Genomic DNA, 24,713 nt, shown 5'->3' with positions numbered 1-24,713 from the left:
ATCCCTGATCCATGTCCACGGCGGCCCGGCCATATCTGATTGTCGATCGTGCTGGGCGTGGAAGAAAAGGAAAATTTTTATCTGATGGAACCATTGTGCAGTAGCGCGCCCTTGGCCGGTCATTCACTCACCTGATTGGAGCCCACACGCCACCGCTCTCGCTTGCGCTGGCGTTTCGGTAATGACGGATCAGATACCAGAAACGTCGGCGTGGAGCACAACGGCGTCATCACACCACACGTCCTCTCCTCCATGTCCATTGTGTACTTCCTCGTGACGTGAACGCGTGCGACGTCGGAAACTGATGTGATCGATCCAATGGCCACTGGACCTCGCACAACGGCAGCAAGCCGGGGCATTATTGCATGGCGCTGGACGAGCTCGAGCTGGAGCGGGAGCTGGAGCTGGGCATCGGTATCAGCTTCTTCGTGTTGACTGCTTGTTGTTGTAGGTGACTGGTTTGTCTCTTCCCCCCCAAAACTCCCCCATCACCATGTCTTCCTTAGTACTTCCTGCCACGATCCGCCTGCCTCACCCATATCTCACTACCTACCGCATCCATGAGGTAAACAACAACGAAGCTCCCACACGCTACGGCACGAAGCTCCTCCAGATCCGTTACGAACCTCGAAGCTCGGGAAAGACTCCTACCCAGAAAGATGCAAGAGCGCCGCCTGAGCAGCTGCACAACAATGTCTGCTTCTCCAACCCCGTACAAGATCAAAGAGAAGACCAACTTCCTCCTGAATCCAACAACTTCTTCTGGGGAAGAGTGAGGCGGGCACCAAAGGCCGACTTTGTGTGGAACGAGCCTTCAGCTCCAACAATTGGGCAGGTATGGCTCATATTATACGCTCTCTTCTCCTTGCGACCAGAGCTCGAATACTTCCGTTTGGGCCTAGTAGGCGTGGGACGAGAGCAATTGGCGGAGGAGTTGAAGGCAGTGCATCTTGCATGCCAGCATCCCGTGCCAGAGGGAAAGTCCAGCACTGACCCAGATGCCTATGTTGACGAGCTGGTCCTCCTACGAAGCACCTTCTGGCAAGGCGCTGGGTGTCCTTTCGGTCCACGGCCAGTGTGGGCACCAGACACCAACCAGATCTCCGGTAGAGAGCTTGCCACTTTCCCTATCCAGCCTCTCGACTACACCGCAAGCTGCAAATTCCCCAGCGAGCGAGTCCATGCCTTCCACCCGCGTCGACCGCAAAAGCCTGCGCCTGGATCGATCATCTACAGCAGGTACATTCCGCATCTCGACGAGCATTTCAGCATGTATGCGCTGGACTACAATAACGATGAGCATCTCCGCCTATTCAACCAATGGCAGAATGACCCCTTCGTGGCAGCTGGGTGGAATGAGACGGGCACGCTGGAGCAGCACCGGGAGTACTTGAGAAAACTGCACGAGGATGCACATACCATGACCGTATTGGCAAAGTTTGATGACACTTTCTTTGCGTACTACGAGATCTACTGGGGCAAGGTACGTAAAGTCAAAAGAAAGTATATGAGAACACTGGCTGACAGTTGTATCAGGAGGACCACTTCGGTGTCTACGCCGATGCGGGCGACTTCGATCGTGGACGACATTCCCTGGTGGGAGACACCCGCTTCCGTGGCAAGCACAGAGTCTCGGCTTGGTGGTCTAGCATTATCCACTATCTCTTCCTCGATGAACCCCGAACGCAGAGTGTCATTGGCGAGCCCAAGATGACCAACAGTACAGTTTTGAGTTATGATTTGATGTGCGGCTTTGGCGTGATGAAGTATGTGGACTTGACTCACAAGAGGAGCGCTTGCATGAAGGTGGGAAGGGAGAGATTCTTCCAGTTGTGTCCCTTGCATTTTGATGGAGAAACAAATGTGGGTGGGACAGGTATCAAGTTGTTTGCAAAGTTATAAAGCTACCGGGGAAGTGTTGAAGGCGCAGTGTCATGTACAGAGTTTCAACTAGCTGTTATAGTATTCGAAAAGCAGAATTGAAGCACTTGAAAATTGACCATATCGGCCCCGATTTGTCTGATATCGAACATCCCTGGAGCTGCTCCAGATTTAAAGTCAGCGAGCTCCTACGAAAGTCCAGTCCTAACCTCATCCCTTCCTCAACCACACGTGACGGCGCCGAGTCTCCGATTTGACATGGCGGAAGCGCTCTACGAATATCCGCTGAAGCCAGTGTCGTGGAACGAGCGAGATTTACTGCTGTTCGCGAATAGTATTGGCTGTGAGCCGTCAGAGTTGCACTTTCTTTATGTGAGTAGCAGCGTGAGGAAGACGCAGCGGCAAGCAAACTAACATGAATACCAGGAACTGCATCCATCATTCTCGGCATTCCCAACCTATCCAATTGCTCTCACATTCAAACATGACTACACATCAGTGTCATCGTTTAAGGCGCACTTCACGAAGCATCTGACTCCCCCGAAGAATTTCATCAATGGGTTTCCAACACTGGACATCGAAAGAGTGGTGGATGGAGAGAGAACGTTGGAGCAGTTACTGTTCGTATGTCAAGGATATCTGACAGTGATCAGGCTAACAGACACGACAGACCAATACCAATCTCCAGTTCTAGCCGTAACTTCGCGATTCGCAGCCAAGTGATAGGAGTGTGCGACAAGGGCAAAGACAAGGCGACCATCGTGAAGACCGAGCATCTCCTCATCGAAGTATCCAGATCGCTCTCACCCATTGGCGGCAGGAAGCAAGAAGCTGTCTTCACGAGAATGTCGGAGACAGCAGTCTTTATGGGTCAAGGAGGTTGGGGCGGTCCAAACGATGCCAGCCCTTCCACGCCGCCTTCACCTCCAGCAAATGCACCGCCAACCAAGACATACCGACATGAGATTCCAAAGAATGCTAACTTACTGTATCGACTCAACGGGGATTACAACCCTCTTCATGCGACCAACGTCAAAGCGGCAGTGGTTCAGCCGACTCCTATCATGCATGGCCTATACAGCTGGAATGTTGTCAGTCGTTTGATTCTGTCCACTTTCGCCGATAGCCGCCCGGGGGCGTTGATGAGTTTTCGTGCCAGGTTCGCAGCTCCCGTCAGACCTGGTGATGTGCTTGAGACGGATATGTGGGATCACGGTGATGGTGAAGTGCGTTTTGTAGCCAAAGTCGGTGGGAGAGTCGTTCTTGACAAAGGGGTGGCCGTCTTGAATGTCAACAAAGGGATCGAGAGAGGCAGATTGTAGAGGCACTGTGGAGAACTTGAACACGTCGGACTTGAACAAAATAAACCCACTGAGGATTTAATGTTTCAATTTGTCCACGTTCAAATAGACTTCTGCAATAGACTTGTTGCGTGCATCGATACCTCGCCAAGGCTTGCTGTGCCGCGATCGAATCATGTCCCAATATTCAACAGCTCGAATACAGTGTTGGTCTCCTATATCCACAGAGGGTCTGTAATCCGGGCTCAGTAGGGTAGTATATGTGAACTGTGAGTTTCATCGCGCAGGTAAGTTTGACGATCATCACATGTTCTCCACATCGCCATAAGTGAATGACCAGCAACCCGGATCTTATCTACCAAATCGTCAAGTGCTATCAGATAGACTTGCAGACGACCACGTGGGAATCTTCAAGCGCGGCTCGCAGTTTGCAGATCCTGTGCTGCTGCTGAATGCTGTTGTGGATACTTCATTGAGACGCAGCCTTATCTCCTCCACTGTTACCGACAATGGTGACGATATGGACAACTACCGAAGGAACCGTTCCTACTACTGGAGAAATAAGGGACCATCATATACTTGCCGAAGCACTGTTCCCCAATGTAGCCGCTCCAGTGATGTGCCTGGTGGATATGGTTTTCCGGGCCGGCGGTGCAAGTTTGAGTGTAGGGATGCGATCTGATAAGAGCAGCGCTGAGAGTATATCTTGACTTCACCTGATGGTCTCCGAGTGTCTAACAGTACGCAAGAGTAGCCATGCCGTCCCAGTACATCCCATTCGCGAGCAGCACTGCACTCCACTGCTGGCGCTACACTCTGTGCAGCACAATCTCTTACGGCAGCGTTGGCTTGCACGAGGCCTGGAAAACTACCCCGTAACATTCAACGACTGTGATGCGATCGATGTGAGACCAAGGACCGTAAATTCTCCCTTTGGCAACGATTCGAGCAGTATGCTCCTCGATCATTACGACATCGAGTCTCATTTGCACGTTCTGCAGCGCTGATCAAGGCGCTCGTCAGAAAGTGAGAACCTTAGAACCGACTGCAGATCTTCAGTCGCCTAGCAAACGAAGAAGAGGGGGCTACAAAGGTACAAGCTTCATGACGAAGTCTCCTCGGACAGGACAACATGACCATGGTCACGGCCATGCCACAAGCCTGTGTGACTGTGCAGCGTCTTGGACTGATCAAGAGCACGCAATATCACGAACATCGTATGCGGTGCAGTAGGACAGGACCGCTTGAGCTGTTGGAGATCTGGCAGGAAGCATGATCATGGGCGAAGTTCCCCCGAGTGAAACGAGGCATTGCACACCACCGCCGACGTCGGCTCTCTTTCCGAGGGACACTGTGTTAGCCGCCCACTGTGCTGCAAAGCGAAGCAGAAAATTCTCGTCGACGTTTCATCTTGGCGAAGTCGAACATTCACCTGCCTGTTCAGACAAGGGCCGGTAATTAGGAGGACGTTGGTATGATCTGATAAGATTGATAAAAAATTGCCTTGTTCAGCCCCACTACCCACGCCGTCGGATTTACTGCAGTTTCACATGCCACGCACGTTCAATGACGCCGCCGGCGCTCTTTATTAGCGTGAGGATGTGGCCCTGCTGTGGACTTCGGAGGTGGAGCACGATTCGCACTTTCTGCTCGACAGAAATTCCTTTGCTCGCAACGGGATCGACAGAGTTGCAGGCGAGAGTGAGAACTAGAGCAGGATAGTGGACTGTCCAATGTTACACAAAAGTACGAGCATTTGTGTACCTGCCTGGCGTGGACAACAACCCGTGCATGGCCCCGTTCATCGTGCATGCGTGGCGCCCTACCCTGCTTGTGGGCATCGAGGCGATGGCAAAGCTGGCGTGGGCCCTGCATGGATGCATCATTGCCTGCAACACCAAAAATGTTCCAGACACAGGCGGACGACCACCGAGCAAGCAGGCAGATCGACCAGCAGCACAACCTCGTTGCATGAGACTTTGCCCCGTCTGCGGACACATGTCGCCGATGAAGTTGGGCACAAACTAGCTGGTAGTCCGTTCTTGTGGCTTGTATCCCACTTGTTGTGAAGAGGTGGTCCGAGAAGTGGTCACATTCACGGCCGAGGTGCGGAAGAGCCACCACCACATCTTCAGAAGAAGGAAGTGTCGTTTGCGTGTTGACCCGTACCGTATCAGTCGGCCGCACTGGTGCTGTTTGTTCGTTTCGTTGCAAACTTTCTAGCAGGAAGATCGCCTTGCAAAGCGAAGCCAAAACCTATTACTGAGCCAGCGATATGTCTTTGGACACACACGAACCCAAGAAGGGCGTCTCAAAGCAGAGGTCTTTCGACAGGAGACCCAAGCAGACCGAGCAGCCGTTGACATACGATTTGGTATGCGTCGGCTTCGGACAGACAGCCTTGCCACTTGCCGTCAACCTCGCCGACCAAGATACCTCTGCCAGCGTTCTCTTCGTCGAACGCAACAGCTGCTGGGAATGGCAGTCTGAAAATGTCTTGCCGGACAGACAAGTGGGCTCTTCATTTCTGCGAGACCTCGTTACGACTCAGAATCCGCGATCCGCCTACACCTTCATGAACTTCTTGCACGCCACAAACCAGCTCATTCGGTTCGCAAACAACTCTCGGCTGGAGCCTTCTCGCCAACTGATGGGCCAGTACTTCCGCTGGGCAGCAGGACAAATCCAACATCTCGGATGGGTGCATTATGGCCAGGAGGCGACCCATATCTCCCCTCTTAAGGCCAAATCCCAGAACAAGGTGGCCCAGTGGTCTATCCAGCTTCTCAGCAGCAATAATTCGTCAACGCCATCAACGATCCTGGCCAAGAGAGTCATCGTCGCAACTGGTTCTCAGCCATACATTCCGCAATCTCTCTCTCCTGCCCCTCTTGTTCTGCACTCCAGCGCTACCAACAGCCTTCTCTCAAACCTCCACACCGTCAAGCAGTCCTTGAACATCGCCGTCATTGGCAGCTCCCAAGAAGCAGCCGAATTGTTTGAACACCTCTCGTCAGCCCGCCAAGGCAGCCACACCGCAACACTCTTCTATCCCGACTCTGCACTCCGACCGGCCGACGAGACACATAGCGTCCAGGATATGTTGGAGCGAACTGAATCCATGCCTGGCAATTTGCCCCCTGAAGTCCGCGAGCGTCTGCATGGACAACAGATGGGCGGCGTCCAAGGTCCGAAAGTCGACCTGCACACCTTGGAGGCATTATACGAGGCCCAGTACACACAGAAGATCCACGAGCGTGATTCCAGCAAATGGAGGTTCCAGATGAAGGCTCTGTCTGAGGTTGTGTCGACTCAGCGGGATGGGGAAAGGGTGCGGCTGGTGGTCAAGAACACGCGTACTGGCGAGACTTCAATCTCGGGGAAAGCATTCGACGTTGTCATCGCTGCCACAGGATACAACTTCAGCCTTTCGAAAGAGCTGGTGGATGTTCCTGCTGCCTTGCTCGACGCCGGAGCAGTCAGTGTGGACCGCGAGTACCACGTCAACTTCCGCAGAGACACTCTGGTGCCTGGATGTGGCATGTGGTTGCTTGGATCCTTGGAAGACCGCAATGCTCGCTCTGACGATTTCAGATGGATGGCAGAGCGTGCTAGAAGGGCGGTGAAGAGCATCTGCAGGGAGATGGAAGTCGATAAGAAGGCCGAGCCCGAGCAGCGAAGTTCGCAGCAATACGGCGAGCGAGCCATGTTTTAGGTGAGGTATAGAATAGAGTTGTGGTGGTGTATGGTGTCTGTGGCGTTAGTTATCTATCAATCACATGCCCTTTGAACCCCGAAGGAGAAACGTTATAATTAGACTTTTGTTATCGTCTCAGGAGACATGCCAGGGGTTGAGGTGAGGGGTACGCGGCACAGTCTATCTCAACGAAGGAAGTTGCGATTCAAGCTGGAACCAATCTTCACTTCTCTCATGCAAAATGGTACCTTGATGAGTTCAAGGTAATGGGGTCATACAGAACAATGATCAACCACCAACTCCTTGCGCTCAATGCGACACTCCGGTCCAACAATGAATCTCCGAACCTTCCAGGGTATCCCAACTCAAAGCTTGGCCTTGGGCTGCGCAGCCAACAGCTCTTGTCCTATCTTCCTCATCTCAAACTTCTTGATCTTTCCACTCCCAGTGATGGGAACATCTGCCGTTACTCCATCTTCGCCCAACCAAAAGACGTGAACGGGAGCTTTGTGTCGACCGAGGGTTTTCCTAGTCCACTCCTGGATCTCCTCCATTGATGGCCGATTCTGCACACTCTCGACTCGTTGCAGGAAGGCGGCAGGCACTTCTTGATATTTCGGATGGGGCAGGCCAACGACAATGGCACGCTCGATGGCAGGATGCTCCACCAGGCGCTCTTCGATCTCAAGCGGATAAATGTTCTCGCCACCTCGGATGATGATATCCTTGAAGCGGCCTGTAATGCTGCAATAGCCGTACTGGTCAAAGACGGCTTCGTCACCGGTATGCAACCATAGCACGCCGTTCTCATCACGTTCCATTGCTTCGGCAGTCCTTTCAGGGTTGCGCCAGTAGCCTTGCTGGAGCTGATATCCGGCCATGCAGAGTTCGCCACGAACACCCACTGGAACGATGCGTCCTTCTCTGTCTACGATCTTGGCGTGGGCGTGGGGCATGAGTGTGCCTACCGTGGTGAGCCTTCGGTCGATGGAGTCGTCCACATAGGCGTTGAAACAAGTGGGAGATGCTTCTGTAAGGCCGTAGCTGCTGGTGAACTCGGTCATGCCGAACTCATTAACGAGCAACTCCATGAGATGTCGAGGGACTGGCGCTCCAGCAATGATTCCTGTTCGTAACCGGCTGCAATCGAAGTTGGCTGGCCTAGGCAGACTGAACAGGGTATCAAACATGGCCGGTACGCCATGCACCGCAGTGCAGCTCTCGTCGGTAATGGCTTGCAAGACGGATGGTCCATCAAACACTTCAGAAGGATATACGATCTTCGCTCCGTGCGTCATGACTGCAAGCAATCCAAGCACCAGGCCGAAGCAATGGAAGAGTGGTGGAGGACAACACAGAACATCCTCCTCTGTCAAGCTCATACGGTCGCCAATGAAGCGGGCGTTGTTGAGAAGTCCATGGTGGGTGAGCATTGCTGCTTTGGGGTGCCCCGTGGATCCCGAGGTGAACTGCAGGTTGCATGTCTCGTATGGACTTATGCTCTCTTGAAGTTGCCTTACAGGACCTTCTGGCAACCTATCACCAACTCGCACGGCGGTGTGGTAATCGAGAAGCTCGTTGAGGCTGCCCTCCAACAAGATGATCTGTTGGAGTTTCGGTAGCGGCCCGGCATATTTACTGAATCGATTGAGCATTGCTCGGTTGTCTTGACGGCCAATGAAAGGAGTTGCGAAAAGAACCTTGGTCTCTGCAAGGAAAAGTCAGCCTCATTGGACTCATTTGGAGACATCAAGCCCGCCTACCGGTATAGTTGAGAGCATACTCCGCCTCGGGAGTTGTGTATGTGTTGTTCAAAATGACCAAAACTGCCCCCAACCGCATGCAAGCAAAGAATACAGAGGCATATTCGGTACGGTTTCCGGCAAGAATGGCCACTCGATCACCAGGTTTTATACCTCTCGCGTGGAGGTATTTGGCAATATTCAAGCTCTGGTCTCGGAGATCATCGTAGGTCCATCGGTCTCCATTCCAGGGGATGACGATACATTCACGGTCTCCATGTCGTCGGCACTGTGCATCGAGGAACTCGCCGAGGGTGAGAGTTACAAGAGGTGGATCTGCTGGACCGTGGAAGAGCGAGGGGTAGTACTTGGGAATGTCGCTCAAGTCGTCGATGATGGTAGCGGGAGTGGTGGCCATGGCTGGCAGATGAAAGAGAGTTGAAACGAATATGTCACTGCTGTGCCGCAACGACTACACAACGAGCAGGATCAGATAAGATTGTACAGCGCAAGAGGGGACACTGGAGCGAGCCAATGGTGGTGCGGCAGGTCTCTAGCGAACAACAGAGCCGGATGTCCTCGACGATGCCACGGGCCCCTCCTGTCCCTCACCCTCGTCGTCTGCCTCGCGTAACGCGCGCGTGCTGAGGCATTCGTGACAACCGCGGTTTGCGCTGCGTGGGACTACAAGGATAGGCCGACACCGGCATATGCATCACGCACGCAGCAGTGAAGACGTGGGTGGGAGGGTTTGCTGGATGCAACACAAATCGCCGGCTGTCGACGTCACATCATCGTCGGCGGCGGTGTCGATGCTCGCACAATAGCCTCAACATGTTCAAATCGGACGCTGCAAGCGCCTGGATGATGAGGAATTAATTTCGACGTCACCCTGCACGCAGGCTTGCACTACTGCAGAATGGCCGAACAGCCGTGGGCATATGTACTCAGGTACGGAGACCGCCATCATCGATACAGGCGTGAAGAACGTGTTTGCCAGTCTGGCAGGGCCGTGGGAGCTGCAGGGACAGAGACTGGGCAAGGACAGAGCTCGGAGATGCACCATGAAAAAAAGGATCGATCAGTTTGCCGGGGGTAGTCCACAGGAGAGCCACAAGCCCAAGATGTTTGCTGGAGACAGGCACTAAAAAACGCCACACACGGATGGCTGCACGGGCTGGCTTGCCAAGATGGGTCGACCGCCAACGGCGAGCACGGAGGCGGCCAGGATGCTCGGATAGATTATCTGATTCAACGCGTGACGATAACTATAATCGAACCTCATCTGGGGGCCGCGAGACGTGAAGAGTTTGCTGGTCCAGCGGGAGAAGGCCATCCAGAGCGAAGGCTCGTCTCAACTGCAGCATTACGACCAGCGCTAGATGGAATGCCCCATCATGGAATGCGTCAGTGGACCTCGTTGCAGCAAGCTCTTCCAGAGTTTCTAGGGTCCTTTTCACCAAACACCGTCGATCACCACCGCCCACCCGCCCACCATTCCAGTCTGCTCGGAATCGCATATGCGCCTTCTCGTCCGAATCTTGCCTGCCTGACGAACAATACCCGCCGGTCGAAGTCGACGAGACCCTGTTGCACTATTCGTTCGATCGAACCTGAAATGAATCAACCCCGATGCTTAGGTAACGCCATCAGCACCACCTACGTGCACCAACTACTGCGCTGTCGTTGTTTTGCCCATCCCGACGGCTGTCCATCCCATGCCTCGTCGCCGACTGCGGCCGTGTTTGGCTGCTGTCGAATCGAACGACAGGGCCATTCTCCAGGTCATGTGTTTCTGTCCAAGGTCTCACCGTCGCTGCTGCTTCCCATGTGCGCCTGCGGGTAGGTACCGTCGACTTGTACCTGTTCGGTTTGTGCCTGCCCTTAGATTTGGCTTTGCGTCAATCATATCTCCCTTCGTCCTCAGACAGCCTTCCACCGCACCCTATCCACTGTGCTGGCGTCCCGCCCGCCGTGCCACAACATGGCGACCTCACCTCTCTCAATACAGCCTACCCTCTTTCCACGACTAGATACTCTCGCTGCCACCATATCGCAGGATCGATCTCGCCCCGAAGCCCAGCAGAGATACCGACGACGACAGTTCAGTTATGCTAGCAATCCCGCAGCCCAGCCGAAAGGCAAGGCTGCACTGCTGCGAGACTATTCCTGCTTCATCGCATCTTTTACTGGAGACGCCGAAGTGTGTTTCCAATTTGCATTGCGGAACGACCTACAAGCAGTGGCAAAGCCTGAAATAGTGCATGCCTCTGTGGTTGATCCTCAGACTGCCGCTGGAAACGAGAGCAGTAACGGGGATGGATGCATCGTCGAGACCAGCCCACAGCGAAATGTGGATGTTGGCTTTGACTTTGGACTGGAGTTGTTCGCCGATCCAGACAACTTTGAATGTGTTCTCTTTTCGCCAAATTTAGACTGCGTGAGTGAAGATAAACTGACTTGTGATGAGTAGCTAACCAATGCTTCAGCCCTTTGTGGTACAATACCATGCCACAGAACTTACCCTGGTACTGCTTTATGACTCTGCCCACCTGGACGACACCTTCGCAGAGATAGCGTGGGATGTTCTTGTCCAGCGTCTATCGAGGAAACTCGTTAGCGGGACCAACGCAGAGACGAAGCTGTCGGTTCTGAACCATCCACCTCTGCTGCATCCGCCACCACTTTCTCAACTTGGCAAGAGCACTCTACCAGATGGATTGCTTCATGCCGGTTTCCAGAGATCTGCTGCTCGTTGGCCAAACCGAGCTGCACTACACTTTCACACCGAGTCCGTGGACGAGGTCTTTACTTATGCCGAACTGGATGACTTGACCACGTCTTTTGCACATAGATTGCGGGAATACATTCCCACTCGCCCTGACCAACCTGGACGCTCAGCCGTAGTGCCTGCGTACATGTCAAATTCCACCGCATTTTACGTTTGCTGGCTGGCTGTCTTGAAGGCTGGATTTGCGTTCTGCCCCTTGCCGGTCGATGCTCCTCCTGAGCAGCTTCGGGGCATCGTCGAAGAAGTAGGGGCTTCACTCGTCCTCACCAACGGGCCTCAAGTGGGCGGCCGTCCGTGGGATGCATGGTACTGTGACGACGATGAGCTTGCTACTTGTCTGGATGTGCAGGACTTCATCAGACAATGGAACTTGGAACGCCCCCCTATTGACCAGAGTCTTCCCGAAATCCGGGAGACTGACCTGGCTTATATCATGTACACAAGTGGTTCGACGGGAAAACCTAAAGGTGTGAAGATTCACCACCACGCAGCAGCATGCTCAATTGCTTCGCACTCAAGATTCATACCTTCCTCCTTCTTCAAGGATGGCTTCCGTTGGTTCCAATTCGCCGCTCCCACATTCGACCCTTCAATCATGGAAATCTTCACTACCTGGTGGACCGGAGGCACTCTGTGCGGTGCACCGAGAGATATGCTCCTCACAGACCCTGAACATGCCATCAACCAGTTGTCGGCCAACATCATGATGGCAACGCCCAGCATGGCTAGTGTACTGCGACCAGAAAAGGTGCCCACTTTGCGGAGTCTCTGGACAATGGGAGAGAAGTTGACGCCAACGGTCATTCAAAAATTCTCATCCGACTCTCCCAGCAATTCCCCATCGTCGAGCCATACTCCTAGTCTTCAGCGCTCGAGGAAGCTACTCAATGCTTATGGCCCGACTGAAGCATCCATCAACTGCAACATCGTGCCAGACTTCTCCTCCGACGAGCGTGGCTCGATCATTGGCCAACCTATCGACGCCTGCTCCATCCTTGTTATTGACCCGTCTTCTCGTTCTCCGACTCCTGTGCCAATTGGATTCTCGGGTGAATTGGCCATTGGGGGGCCACAAGTCAGCCAAGGCTACCTCAACCGCCCAGAGCAAACGGCGGCCGCTTTCGTCTCTAGTTCAGAGTATGGTAGACTCTACCGCACCGGAGATCGTGCTCGCGTCGTCAAGACTAAGAGTGGAGAACTCACCGTCGAGTTCTTGGGAAGGTTGACATCTGACCAGGTCAAGCTCAGTGGTCGCAGAGTTGAGCTGGGTCAAATTGAGTCTGCGATTGCGACTACCTCTGGTGTCATTGACACCGTGGCGGTCGTGCATCAGCATGGTCCTGTCGGGCAAGGCAGTGAACAAGTTGTTGCATGCATCGTGTCAGACGGCAGAAAACCCGACGAGGATCTCATCTCAGACTGTCGAAAGTCAGCCGAGACGATACTGGCCCGGTTCATGCAGCCTTCACGATACTTTGTACTCGAATCTATGCCAAGATCACGGTCTGGAAAGACAGACCGCAAGTCTCTGGGTGCTATCATCGAAGAGCAATGGGATACCGTAGACGTATCGGCAGCTTCGTCAGACTCTGGCTATGATAGTGCGTTGGCTAGAAGTATGGTGGACGCTGCTACCATGTCGACTGTTGTCGAATCAATTGCTGCAATTAGCGATATTGAGCCCGATGCCATTCGACCCAGCACCGAACTTCTCTCACTCGGACTGGACAGTCTCCGAGCAGTTCGATTGCTCCAGCAGCTTCGCGAGAAAGGCATCTCGCATCTCACCGTTGCGGGGGTCCTGAGCAGCCGAACTGTTGAAGGCCTTGCGCAGGCTTGCTCACAGGGTGAAATGAGATCGTCAAGGCTGCCACAGGCTGACTGGGATGGGAAGCTGAGCCAGTTCAGCAGTCGACACTTACAGCCGTCTGCGAAGTCATTAGGTATCGCAGCCACGGATATCGAGAAAGTTCTACCGACTACCGCAACACAGTCTGGCATGATTGCTAGCTTCCTTCGAAGTGTCTCGAGGCAGACGACGACTTCCATTCGCAAGAAGTACATCAACCACAGTGTCTACTACCAGTCGAAGCGTGTTGATACCGCCAAGCTTGAACAAGCATGGCGAACCGCTCTCGCCAGGCCTGAGATCCTGAGAACTGTTTTTGTTCCTGTCGACGACGAGCTAGCGCCCTTTGGTCAGTGCATACTGGCTCCAAAAGCTGCTGCTACATCCTTCGAGGTCCAACACTTTGAATCTTCATCGGCCGACGAATGGGACGAGACCTTGAAGCAGGCGGAAGCTGCAAGTGAATCGTCAATCACCCTAGACAAGCCACCATTCCGGCTTTCGGTCATTCGATCACCAACTCAAACCGCCTACTTACTCTCACTTTTCCACGCCGTATTCGATGGTGGCTCTCTAGAGCTCCTCCTGCAAGCCGTGGAAAATGCATATCTTGGGAACCCACTCGTTACTCGGACCGACATTTCGCACGCGGTGAGGAAGCACTTTTCAGAGGCAAACGATGAGACCGTCAAGTACTGGAAGGCAGAGTTCCAGGATTTCGAGCCGATCCCCTTCCCATGCGTCTCTGCATCGAAGCCAGAGACACAGACACCCGATGCACTTGTCGAAGAGGTCATTGGTCGTATCACTTTGGAAAAGCTTTCTGAAGCGTCCAAGAAGGCTTCAGTGTCGCCACTGTCAATACTGCAGGCTGCTTGGGCAACGGTGCTGTTCGCCTATACTGGCTCGACCGCCGATGTGTCCTTTGGCAGTGTGGTGTCCGATCGCCTGGAAGAGGATCTCAGCTCCTGCATTGCACCGACGTTTGTCGTGAGCCCAAGCAGAATCTCTGCTTCGACTGCAAGCGCACGGGAGATCATGTCACAGCTGACAAGGAAGAACGCTGAGGGTCTTCCTTACCACCACATTCCTCTCAGTTCTCTGACCACTGCAGAAGGCACCCTGCCTTACGATACGCTGCTCGCATTTCAAGCCTTCGACAAGTCGGTGGGGAGCAGCAAGCTGTGGAACAATATCGAGTATCCACCCATGGGACATGATTTTGCGATCATGATCGAAGTCTGGCCCACCGAGACTGGGCCATTGCGACTTCGTGGCACATACACTTACGAACATCTCGACCCAGCCGCAGCAAAAGCCATGCTGAAGCAGCTTGACAACGTTGTCAGCTTCCTATGCGAAAATCCAGAGGCCTCATTCATTGATGCAAGATTCGCTGTCGATAACGAGGTGCTGTCGCAGATTCCTGTGGTTTCGGAAAATCCATCGGGCCTACCAGAGTCGGACTTACTTCTTCATGCTGCCTTCGAGAAGCATGCTTTGCAGAATTCAGACAAATCTGCTCTGACCTTCAGGCAGGCTATGGACGGGTCGTTGCCCGACATTGAGTGGACGTATGGCAAATTGTACTCCTTGGCAAAGACGTTTGCCTCAACAATCATCAATGACTATGAATCTGTCACCAATGAGCCGGTCATGATCTGCATGGAGAAATGTGCAGAGCTCTACGTGGCCATTCTTGGTGTACTACTCGCTGGCGCTGGGTGGTGTCCAATTGACCCCTACTCTCCACCGGCCAGACAGCATGCCATCATGGAAAGGACAGGAAGCCGGCTATTGCTACTGTCCCCTACCGCCTCAGACGTCAGCAAAGAGGCCATTCCAGCAGGCGTGTCAACTTTGAATGTCGACTTACCCGACATCGAGACCCAAGCAACGCAGGCGGAGGCACCGAATCTCGACGTCCACCGAGATCCATCACACCTGGCGTACCTCATCTTCACCAGTGGTACCACCGGCCTGCCGAAAGGAGTTCCTATCACCCACAAGGCAGGCGCCACCGCCATGCACGCCTTGGCTGAGTCAATCCCCTCAGATGTGAGCGGTGGCGTTGTCCGATGCATGCAATTCTCTCAGTACACCTTTGACGTCTTCGTTCAAGACTTGTTCTATACCTGGACGCTTGGTGGGACAGTCATCTCAAGCACTCGACAGATCATGATACAGAACTTTGCAGAATTGGCGAATGGTACGAAAGCGACACATGCCCACCTCACCCCAGCCTTTTCAGCTACCGTTGCGAGGAGCAACATCAAGACATTGGAGGTTGTGACAATGATCGGCGAGAAGCTGACTGAAGCTGTTGCTGCGGACTGGGGAACGGACATGCGATCCTACAACACATACGGCCCAGCAGAGACGACTGTTGTCTCGACACTGCGGCAGTTCACGGGCAAATCTGACACATATCACAGCTCCAATGTGGGAGTACCGCTTCAGTCTGTGGGAACATATGTCGTCCAAGATGGTAACGTCGTCATACGCGGCGGCATTGGAGAGCTTGCATTGTCAGGTCCGCAACTCTCCCCTGGATACTGGCGATTACCCGAGGTCAACGCCAAAAAGTTCATCTGGAACGAGAAGTTGCAGCAGAGGCTGTACCTGACTGGTGACTTGGTGAGGCATCTTGCTGATGGCACTCTAAACTTCGTCGGCCGCAACGATGATCTTGTCAAGCTCGGCGGAATTCGGGTCGAGTTGGGTGAGATCGCTTTTGCGCTGAGGGAGGCGGATGCCAGGATTGAGAAGTTTGAAGTCTTGCACTGCAAACGAAAGGACGCTGAAGAGAAGCTTGTCGTGGCCTTCATGGCCTGTCCTTCTGTCGCTGCATCCGGGGAAGAAGTGAAAGCGCTCACGACGCCTGCAGCCAAAGAATTAGCTGGTGTTGCGAGGGAATATGGCAGGAAAGTCTTACCTCCTTACATGCTTCCGACCACGTTCATTGTGCTTCCACGGATTCCACGAACGGCTTCCGCCAAAGTCGACAGAGCTGCGATGACGACGATCTACCACGGACCAGATCTTGCAGCCTGGGAAGGCGGAGACGATGTTTCAGGTGGCTCTTTCAAGGATCAAAACTTCTCATGGCGTGCAGAAAACCGCGATCTGTTGCAAATCATCGCGGATAGCTTGCGTGTGTCAACAGACTCATTGCATCCTGCAAGCAGTCTTCCTGCCATTGGCATAGACTCAATTGGTGCCATCAGACTCATTCCCAAGATCAATGCTGCCGGATACAATCTGGCCGTGGTTGATGCGTTCAAATGCCGCACCCTCTCGGACTTGTGTGAGCTCGCGCAGTCCACTATCGAAGCGACCAAGAGGGATTCTGATCAGCCTCTCGAAAAGATTCTAGAGAGATTCGATTCGCATTACTACAGTGCAGTCTCGAATTATCTAGATCAAGACGAGCTGAGTGTCATTCCAACCACGATCCTCCAAGAGAGCTTGTTGAGCGAGAGTTTCAAGGATGCTCAAGCCTACTGGAGTAGCCACCTCTTCCAACTCGAGGCAGACGTTGATCTGAACAAGCTCAAGCGCGCATGGACTAAAGTTGCTCGCAACACGGAAGCTCTTCGAGTTGGCTTCGTTGCAAAAGCCATGCTGAAGCTCCCTGACGACTCGTCAGCACAAGACCGATTGTCGTATCTGCAAGTGGTCTACGACGAACCCCAGGTTTACTGGGAGGAGCACACGATCTCTGACTCTGTGGACGAGGCGGCGAGAGAGCGTGTGCAGGAGATTGCAAACTATCATCACCTGCAGCTTTTCAAGCTTCCGCTTTGGGCAGTCGACGTCTTCCATCGCAAAGATGGCACTTCTGTCATGATGATTACGATTCATCATTCCATTTACGACGGGCCTAGCTTGACTTTCTTGGAAGACGATGTGAAGCTGGCCTACAGTCGTGCTTCCAAGACGCCGCAACGTCTGCCATTGCGAGATGCAGTCACTACAAGGTCTGCGATTGATGCCGACAACGAAGAAACCAAATCGTTCTGGAAGGTCGCACTCGAAGATTTCGAGGCAGAATCGGGTGAGCAGGACATGGCTGATCAAGCAGACTCCAAACTACAGCACCGCATTCTCTACCACAGGAGTACGACTCCTTTTTCGAAGCTGAGGTCGTTGGCCCAGGAGCTTGACTTGGCTTCGGTTGTCACGATCCTGCGCACGGCATGGGCTCTGGTTCTGACTGATCTCCTCGAGAGCCCCCACGTACTCTTTGCTGAGATTCTTTCCGACCGTATCATGGACAACAAGCTGGAGAATGTCATCGGTCCCTTGATGTCGACAGTACCGAGCCTCTTCAAACGCAAAGCCACAGCAGCGGAGACTCTCATCGAGCAGGACAAGTTTTCCAAGGCTGCGTTTAGCCATAGGAATATCCGACCTGGAACCATCAAGACCCTGCTCAGCCGTGGCTCGTCCTCACACGTCTATCCCGCAATGTTCGCGTTTCACCCAGCTGGTGGGGAAGACTCGAATGGCTCAAAACAGCTTTGGAAACGACTTGACGATGCAACATATCTACAAGTGGAACATCCTCTTGCCTTCAACGTATGGCAGGATCATGAGCCATGTCCTTGCTTCGAAATGGCGGTTGCCAGTCACCTCATGACAGACGATGAACAGAAGCTGCTTTTGCGGCAGCTGGACGCTCTAGTGGCTGCAATGGTGCAAGACCATACATCTACCCTGTCTGCTCTTACTGACGGTCTCCCAACCGAGCTTCTATCCCGAACGACTCCTCGAAAAGACACCAAGTGCCCTTCATCGCTTTCTCCTACTCATTATGTCGAGCACTGGGCGGAGACTCACCCAGAGTGGATCGGCGCTGAGGTCGCGTTGAGTATTGAACCTGATGGGGTTGAAGTCGAAAGCTGGACGTATGCGCAGTTCAACGCAGAAGCCAACCGTGTTGCCCACTGGATTCTCGAACGAGGAATATCGAAAAGAATGATTGGCATGTGCCTTGGACGGACACTGATCTCGTTTGCGGTCCTCATCGGAATCATGAAGTCTGGGAATTGCTACCTACCGATTGATGAGAGTTTGCCTGCGGAGCGAAAGTCTTTCTTATTGGAAGACAGTCAATCGGCGTTTGTATTTACCGATGGTGAACGATTTGCAGATGTCGACGTCCCCGAGCATTACCAGCTTGTCAATGTAGAGGCGGAGGACTTCCAACAAGCAATGGCCGCCAAGGATGCTTCGAACCCAGTCATCGAAGCTGACGGCCGTGACAATTGCTACCTGTTGTACACGTCTGGCTCGACCGGTAAACCAAAAGGGGTGCTCGTCAATCGCCTGAACGTAGCGTCCTTCTCCGAGGCACAGTCCGAGTTCATCTGCGACTACTCAACCACGGCTGACACAGCCGGCCGTGGAAGATGGTTGTGTCTGGCAAGTCGAGCATTTGACGTTCATCTTGGAGAAACGTTCCTTGCTTGGAGGCATGGTATATCTGCAATTACCGCTCCACGGTCGATGTTGCTTGACGATCTCGCCCTAGCCTTGTCGTCTCTACACATCACTCACTGCGCCTTCGTGCCCTCACTGCTGGATCAGACAGGTCTCACTCCAGACGACGCTCCAGATCTCGTCTACCTTGGCGTTGGTGGCGAGAAGATGTCGCCTAAAACTAAGAAGTTGTGGGGCGGTACAGAGAGGGTGGGTTTGATCAATGCCTACGGTCCGACCGAAGCCACTATTGGATGTTGCTCGGCTCGTTTGTATCCAGGTTCGGATATGCGTGACATTGGTTCGCCACTAGGCGACTCCCAAGCACACATCCTGATTCCATGTACTGACAATTATGCTTTGCGAAACATGCCTGGAGAACTTTGTTTTACTGGAAGCCTGATTGCGAATGGGTACCTCAACCGGCCGGATGCCAAGGGCTTCGTCGAAAATTTCCATGGAAAGAGAATGTACCGGACCGGAGACATCGTAAAACTTGGCCTGGACGATCACGTCTACTTCATGGGAAGAAAGGATGACCAAGTCAAGATTCGAGGCCAGCGTGTTGAACTGGGAGAAGTAGCAGAAGGTGTGCGTACTGCTTCGCCCGTCGACATCAACGTTGCTGCTCTGGTCGTCAAACATCCAGAGCTGTCTCGTGTGCAGCTTGTGGCCTTCATTGCAGCAAACTCCTCGAAGAACAAGTCTGGATCGCCTCCTGAGATCACGCGCTCGGAGCTGCAAGAAGCCAACACGACACTCCGCAGTAAGTGTCAGAAGACATTGCCAAGTTCGACGGTTCCCGACCTCATCATCCCGATGACATACATCCCACTGGCTTTGACGTCTGGTAAAGCAGACAACAAACTTTTGGTCAAGATCTTTTCCGAAGTGCCAATCAACCATCTCATGCCGCGCGATGGGTCCTCCAACAACGCTGCCATCAACAGGCCAATGAATGATGCGGAGAAGCAGGTGTGGCAGATCGTGTCCTCGGTACTGAAGGAGCAGCCTCAGAATGTGACTGCTGGATCCACGGTGTTTGAGCTGGGCATTGACAGTCTTTCCGGTATCAGCGTCTTCTCTAAGCTCCGAAATGCTGGGTACAACTGCAGCGTCGCCATGGTCATGAAGAACCCGACGATCGAGCAGCTAGCTGCGAGTGCCAAGAGTGAACAGACGGACAATTCTCGAAGCCTGGTCAAGGTTCGTGAGGAGCTTGCGGAGACTGAGAGGCAGTTCTTAGCCACAGTGACCAACGCTGCCGACATTCAATCAGTGAGGCCATGCTTGCCTCTCCAAGAAGTCCTCATTGCGCAATCATTGCATCAGAGTACGGACGGCGAAGATGGCGCCTACGTGAACCACATCAGGTTCAAGTTGGATGCCGATGTTGATGTTGATCGCCTCCGTGCTGCCTGGAGCAAGCTGGTTCGCGACAACGACATCTTCAGGACTTGCTTTTCAACTACAGATGACAAATTCCTGCAAGTCGTCATGAAAGCCGACTCGTTTCTGCTGCCGTGGAATACGCACGTCGACATTGCCGATGTACAAGCTCTTCAGCGTGGCGTCGGAAAGGAGATTGTCAGCAGCTTGACGGAGAAGCCGCCTATGCGTTTGAATCTTGTATCCGTCGATGGCGGACACATCCTTGTCCTCTCGGTTCACCATGCTCTTTACGATGGCAACTCGTTGGAAATGATGATCAAGGATGTCCATACCCTCTATGACGAGCAGCCTGCAGAGGTGAGACCGAGCGTTGAGTCTCTGGTCGAATACATTGCCGCTCAGGATCAGAACAGTTTCGAGAAGCACTGGACAACGCTGCTTGATCATTGGGAGAGTGCACTTCTTCTCGCGGAGAGCTCGACAAAGAATGTGGTCCTTGGAAACGCTGAGCGGCACTTGTCGGCAAAGCTATCAGTACTCGAGGCTCAAGCGGCGTCGATGAACACCACGATGGCAACACTGCTCCAGCTGGCATTTGCCATCGCCATGTCGCAGTCTCTTCAGACCAATGATTTCATCTTCGGTAATGTGTTGTCAGGTCGGACCATTCCGGTCGAGAACGCAGACAAGATCATGGGACCTTGCATTACTACCATTCCGCAAAGGCTCAGGATTGAGAATAGCGACGCTTCAATCGCCACGCTTCTGACCGGTCTGCAAAGCTCAAACTCCAGCAGCCTGGAGTACCAGCATGTCTCTCCAAGAGATATTCAAAAATGGACCAAAGCTGACAGGCCATTGTACGATACGCTGTTCTCATTCATTCGGTCTCAGCTTGAGGACAACATGGCCTCCACAGTCCTGAAGCAAGATGGTAGCGACATTGGCGTTGACTATCCACTGGCTGTGGAATTCGAAGCAGATGCCAACGCCGATCAGCTAATTGTTCGAGCCGGCTTTACTGAGACGTTTGGATCACAGGCAGACGCTGAGCTGTTGCTCGAGAAGATTGAGATGTTGATTGATACTGTGATCAACCACAGTAAGACGGCTGCTAGCTCCTTTGGCATTCCGATCAACGGCGACAATAAGAAGACTGTCGGCCAACAGGAAAAGTACGACGAAACGAACTGGTCGGCACTCGAGCAGCAAGTCAGATCCATCATCAGCAAGCACACTGAAATTCCAGAGAAAGACGTCGACAAGGACTCCGCTTTCATCCATCTGGGTATCGACTCCATATCTGCCATTTGGTTCGCCAAGAAACTCAGGGATAGTGGAATCAAGGTTTCTTCTGCGGACATCATACGACACAACCGAATTGGATCCTTGTGCAAGCATCTGAGCAGCTCTTCACCGGCAAGTTCGGAGGAGACCAAGATCCAAGAGACAGCGGTAGATACTCAAAAGGGGTTCTCGGACGCCCTGAGCTCACACGGTGTTACTGGTCTTGGCCAAGATGTCGAACTTTACGAGTGCACGCCCCTTCAATCTGGGATGCTGGCTCAGAGTCTCGCAACCGAAGGAGCCCTGTACATGCATCACCATGCCACTCGTTGCACTGCAGACATTGACATTGCTCGACTGAAGTCTGCTTGGGAGTCGCTTGTGGAAGAATTGGACGTACTGCGGACGACTTTCCACTGGCTCCCCAAGGCCAAGACGCCGTGGATTGCGGCGGTACGGAAAGACAAGAAGCCATCCTGGTGTGAAGTTGAGGTTGAAGATGCTCGACAGTACTGGGTGCAGCTCACTGAGACGTCGGACTTTATCGATCGCTTGCAGCAGTCTTTTCCCCTGGCCGGTGTCCACATCGTGAAGGATCAAGAAGGAACAGTCCTGATCCTCACCCTTCATCACGCCATCTACGACGGAATCTCTCTCGGTATGCTCTACCGGAGCTTGGCACAACGCTACTTCAGTGAGCAATGTCCGCCAACAACGCCCTTCTACGAAGCAGCCAGAGCCATCACCCAGAATCCCAAGCCAGCCGTCAAATTCTGGGCGGACCAAGTCTCTGGGTACGAAGGCGCACCGCCCATGCCAACGTCGTCAGAGTCTACGTACACTCTCGCCGAGCGCCGTATCGTCGGAGATATATCCAGCCTCGATGCTAAGCTCCGTCAAGCTGATGTTGATATCAAGGACGTTTGCGTAGCGGCATTCGGCAAGGCTCTGGCGTGCATTTATGGACGCAGGGATGTCGTCTTTGGCCATGTCATGGCAGCTCGTCACAGTCAAATTGGTGATGGGAACGATGTGATTGGACCCATGTTCAATACTGTCCCATTCCGCGTGGCAATGAAGGACCAGTTGATGACGAACCGGAATCTCGTCCAGCGGGTGCATGAGGTCAATACAGGCTCAATCGAGTACCAGCATGCATCGCTCGCTGAAGTCCAGAAGCATTGGCGGACGTCTACCTCGGATCCTGGAGCACAGCTCATCGACAGCATCTTTGTGTATTCCAAGATTGAAAAGCCAGACTCCAGGGGAGCGCAGGTATATGGTGCGCCCCTCGAATCAGACAAGTCTCCAGTCCCATCGGAGTATCGGTTGAATTTCGAAGTCGAGCATACTGAAGATGGACTTGTCGCTCGTGCATTGTCGTCTGCGGCGCCCGATCAGATTGAAGTACTCCTGGACCACTTTAAACAATCGATCCACGATCTGCTCGACCAGCCTGGGCGGTTTACCACGGCTCTCCCAGATCAACTCCGTAACCTGCCCGTTGAGACTGCAAAGCAAACCTCAACGGAAGAAGTGTTTGACGATCAAGCAGTGGAGAGATACGGCGATGTCATTCGCAAAGCCATGGCTGATGTTGCTCAGATTCCAGCAGACAAGATCGCCCTCAACACTTCAATCTATTCCTTCGGCATTGATTCGATCGCAGCGATTCAGATCGTCTCTCGCTGCAAGAAAGCCGGGGTTCGTCTCAGCGTCGCGGATATCCTGAAAGGGGCCATGCTGGGCAGGATCTGTGAGATTGTTTCGACGAAGAATAACCAGCAGACGAAAGCCAAGCAAAACGTCGAACAGTCGGCCGAGCTTGTGAATTTCAAGGACCAAACTACGGCACTCGCCACCCTCAGGCCCGATAAAGATGCTGTTGAAGACATACTGCCATGTCTCGCTGGTCAAGAGTACCATCTCCTTAGTTGGCTTCAGTCTGGGAGGACTCTCTACGAACCAGGCTGGTGCTACCGTTCCACAACTCGTCTTGATGTTGAGAAGCTTAGAGCTGCGTGGATCAAGTTGAGGGAGCGCAACTCTGTTCTGAGGACGACATTTGTGGCTGTCTCGTCCCACCGTGCTGTGCAGGTGGTCATGAGAGCCTCAGCCATTAATCAAGACGGATTTGCTGTCATCAATGATGAAAGACCTGTCTTGGATGCTGTCAAAGATCGAGCTCACGATGAAGCTCGCAAGCCATCTGACTTCTTCGATATCCCAGTCAGACTCCGATTGATCAAGGCCACAGATGGCGATGCGGTCATGGTGTATGTGCATCATTCGCTGTACGATGCCTGGAGCATGCCGCGGTTGGTAACAGAGTTAGCGGCGATTTACCGAGATGAGGAGATTGAGCGAGGGCCCGCGTTTGCTCAGCTGATCAGAAATACCGCTGAAACTGTCAACGAGGACGAAGAGCAGAAGTTTTGGAGCGAGAGTCTTGCCGGGTGCGAAAAGGCAGTAATTCCTTCGTCGAGGCAGCCAGAGAATGAAGTCGACAGAAGCCAAGGCTTCGCCCTGACTGAAGGGGTTAAAGTCAGCGTGGCTGAACTGGAGTCAGCTTCGTCAAAGCACAACATCTCGCCCCATCATGTTGTGCTTCTGGCTTTCACCCGGGCTCTTGCTCATGTTACGGAGACCTCCAGCCCACTGTTTGGCTTCTTCCAGCTCGGACGTTCAGCAGCATTCGACAATATCGACAAAGTTACCGGGCCATGCGTCAACACTCTGCCGTTGGGGTTGGCTTCCGTTTTGACCAGGCCAGTACTGGAAGTCCTCAAAGAGTTGCAACGAATACTCGGTGCGAGGGTTCCGTTTGAGCAGAGCAGCTTACGCTCAGCTGTCGAGGCTTTTGATCCAAACGCGACGCAGGTCCCATTCAATGCGTACATCAACCTGCTCTGGCACAAGACATCTCTCGTGGGAGAGGTGTCTGACAAGGATCTCTTTCAGCCGTTGGCGTTGGGAGTACCAACTGACTATTCGTCTCCACGTGCAATGCCGGGACGTACCGCAGTTGATGCACTGGATTTCAGCTTTCTCCAGCCTCACCAGCTGTTCGTTGACGTTGGACCGGGGGAGAAGGGGATTGTATTCGGTGCTCGAGCCGATGCCGCGCTTATGGGTGCGGATGGTATTCGAGAGTTTGTGGGCAGGATAGAAGAGGAAGTTGTGGAATGCATGAAGGCGTTGGTGTGATTTCGGGTCAGCGAGCATTGAGTTCGGGTTGCCGAGCTTCCGGGGCCGATCCAATCGATCCCGAAAAAGGGAGTGAATGATT

The 24,713-nt window shown here is 53.3% G+C and overlaps 5 protein-coding genes across 5 annotated transcripts; 4 read left to right on the top strand and 1 right to left on the bottom strand.

Annotated features, from left to right (window-relative positions):
* Positions 1-318: 318 nt before the first annotated feature.
* Positions 319-1,902, top strand: M409DRAFT_64216 (uncharacterized protein; the record flags this gene model as incomplete). The annotated part of the gene is made up of 3 exons (XM_033815966.1): positions 319-334; positions 507-1,483; positions 1,537-1,902. 3 exons carry the CDS (start codon positions 319-321, stop codon positions 1,900-1,902), a joined length of 1,359 nt encoding a protein of 452 aa, XP_033671386.1.
* A 237-nt stretch (positions 1,903-2,139) lies between these two features.
* Positions 2,140-3,203, top strand: M409DRAFT_64215 (uncharacterized protein; the record flags this gene model as incomplete). The annotated part of the gene is made up of 3 exons (XM_033815965.1): positions 2,140-2,253; positions 2,308-2,492; positions 2,543-3,203. 3 exons carry the CDS (start codon positions 2,140-2,142, stop codon positions 3,201-3,203), a joined length of 960 nt encoding a protein of 319 aa, XP_033671385.1.
* Positions 3,204-5,457: 2,254 nt separating this feature from the next.
* Positions 5,458-6,897, top strand: M409DRAFT_51531 (uncharacterized protein; the record flags this gene model as incomplete). The annotated part of the gene is made up of 1 exon (XM_033811831.1): positions 5,458-6,897. The coding sequence occupies one exon, from the start codon at positions 5,458-5,460 to the stop codon at positions 6,895-6,897; it is 1,440 nt and encodes a 479-aa protein (XP_033671384.1).
* A 347-nt stretch (positions 6,898-7,244) lies between these two features.
* On the bottom strand, positions 7,245-9,039 carry M409DRAFT_51530 (uncharacterized protein; the record flags this gene model as incomplete). The annotated part of the gene is made up of 2 exons (XM_033811830.1): positions 7,245-8,587; positions 8,643-9,039. 2 exons carry the CDS (start codon positions 9,037-9,039, stop codon positions 7,245-7,247), a joined length of 1,740 nt encoding a protein of 579 aa, XP_033671383.1.
* Positions 9,040-10,605: 1,566 nt separating this feature from the next.
* M409DRAFT_64212 (uncharacterized protein) lies at positions 10,606-24,631 on the top strand (the record flags this gene model as incomplete). The annotated part of the gene is made up of 3 exons (XM_033815964.1): positions 10,606-11,061; positions 11,111-11,755; positions 11,807-24,631. 3 exons carry the CDS (start codon positions 10,606-10,608, stop codon positions 24,629-24,631), a joined length of 13,926 nt encoding a protein of 4,641 aa, XP_033671382.1.
* Between the last annotated feature and the right edge of the window lie 82 nt (positions 24,632-24,713).

Source organism: Zasmidium cellare (genome assembly GCF_010093935.1).
Source record: "Zasmidium cellare ATCC 36951 unplaced genomic scaffold M409scaffold_7, whole genome shotgun sequence".
Taxonomy (NCBI): Eukaryota; Fungi; Ascomycota; class Dothideomycetes; order Mycosphaerellales; family Mycosphaerellaceae; genus Zasmidium; species Zasmidium cellare.
This window is presented reverse-complemented; position numbering and strand designations above follow the sequence as displayed.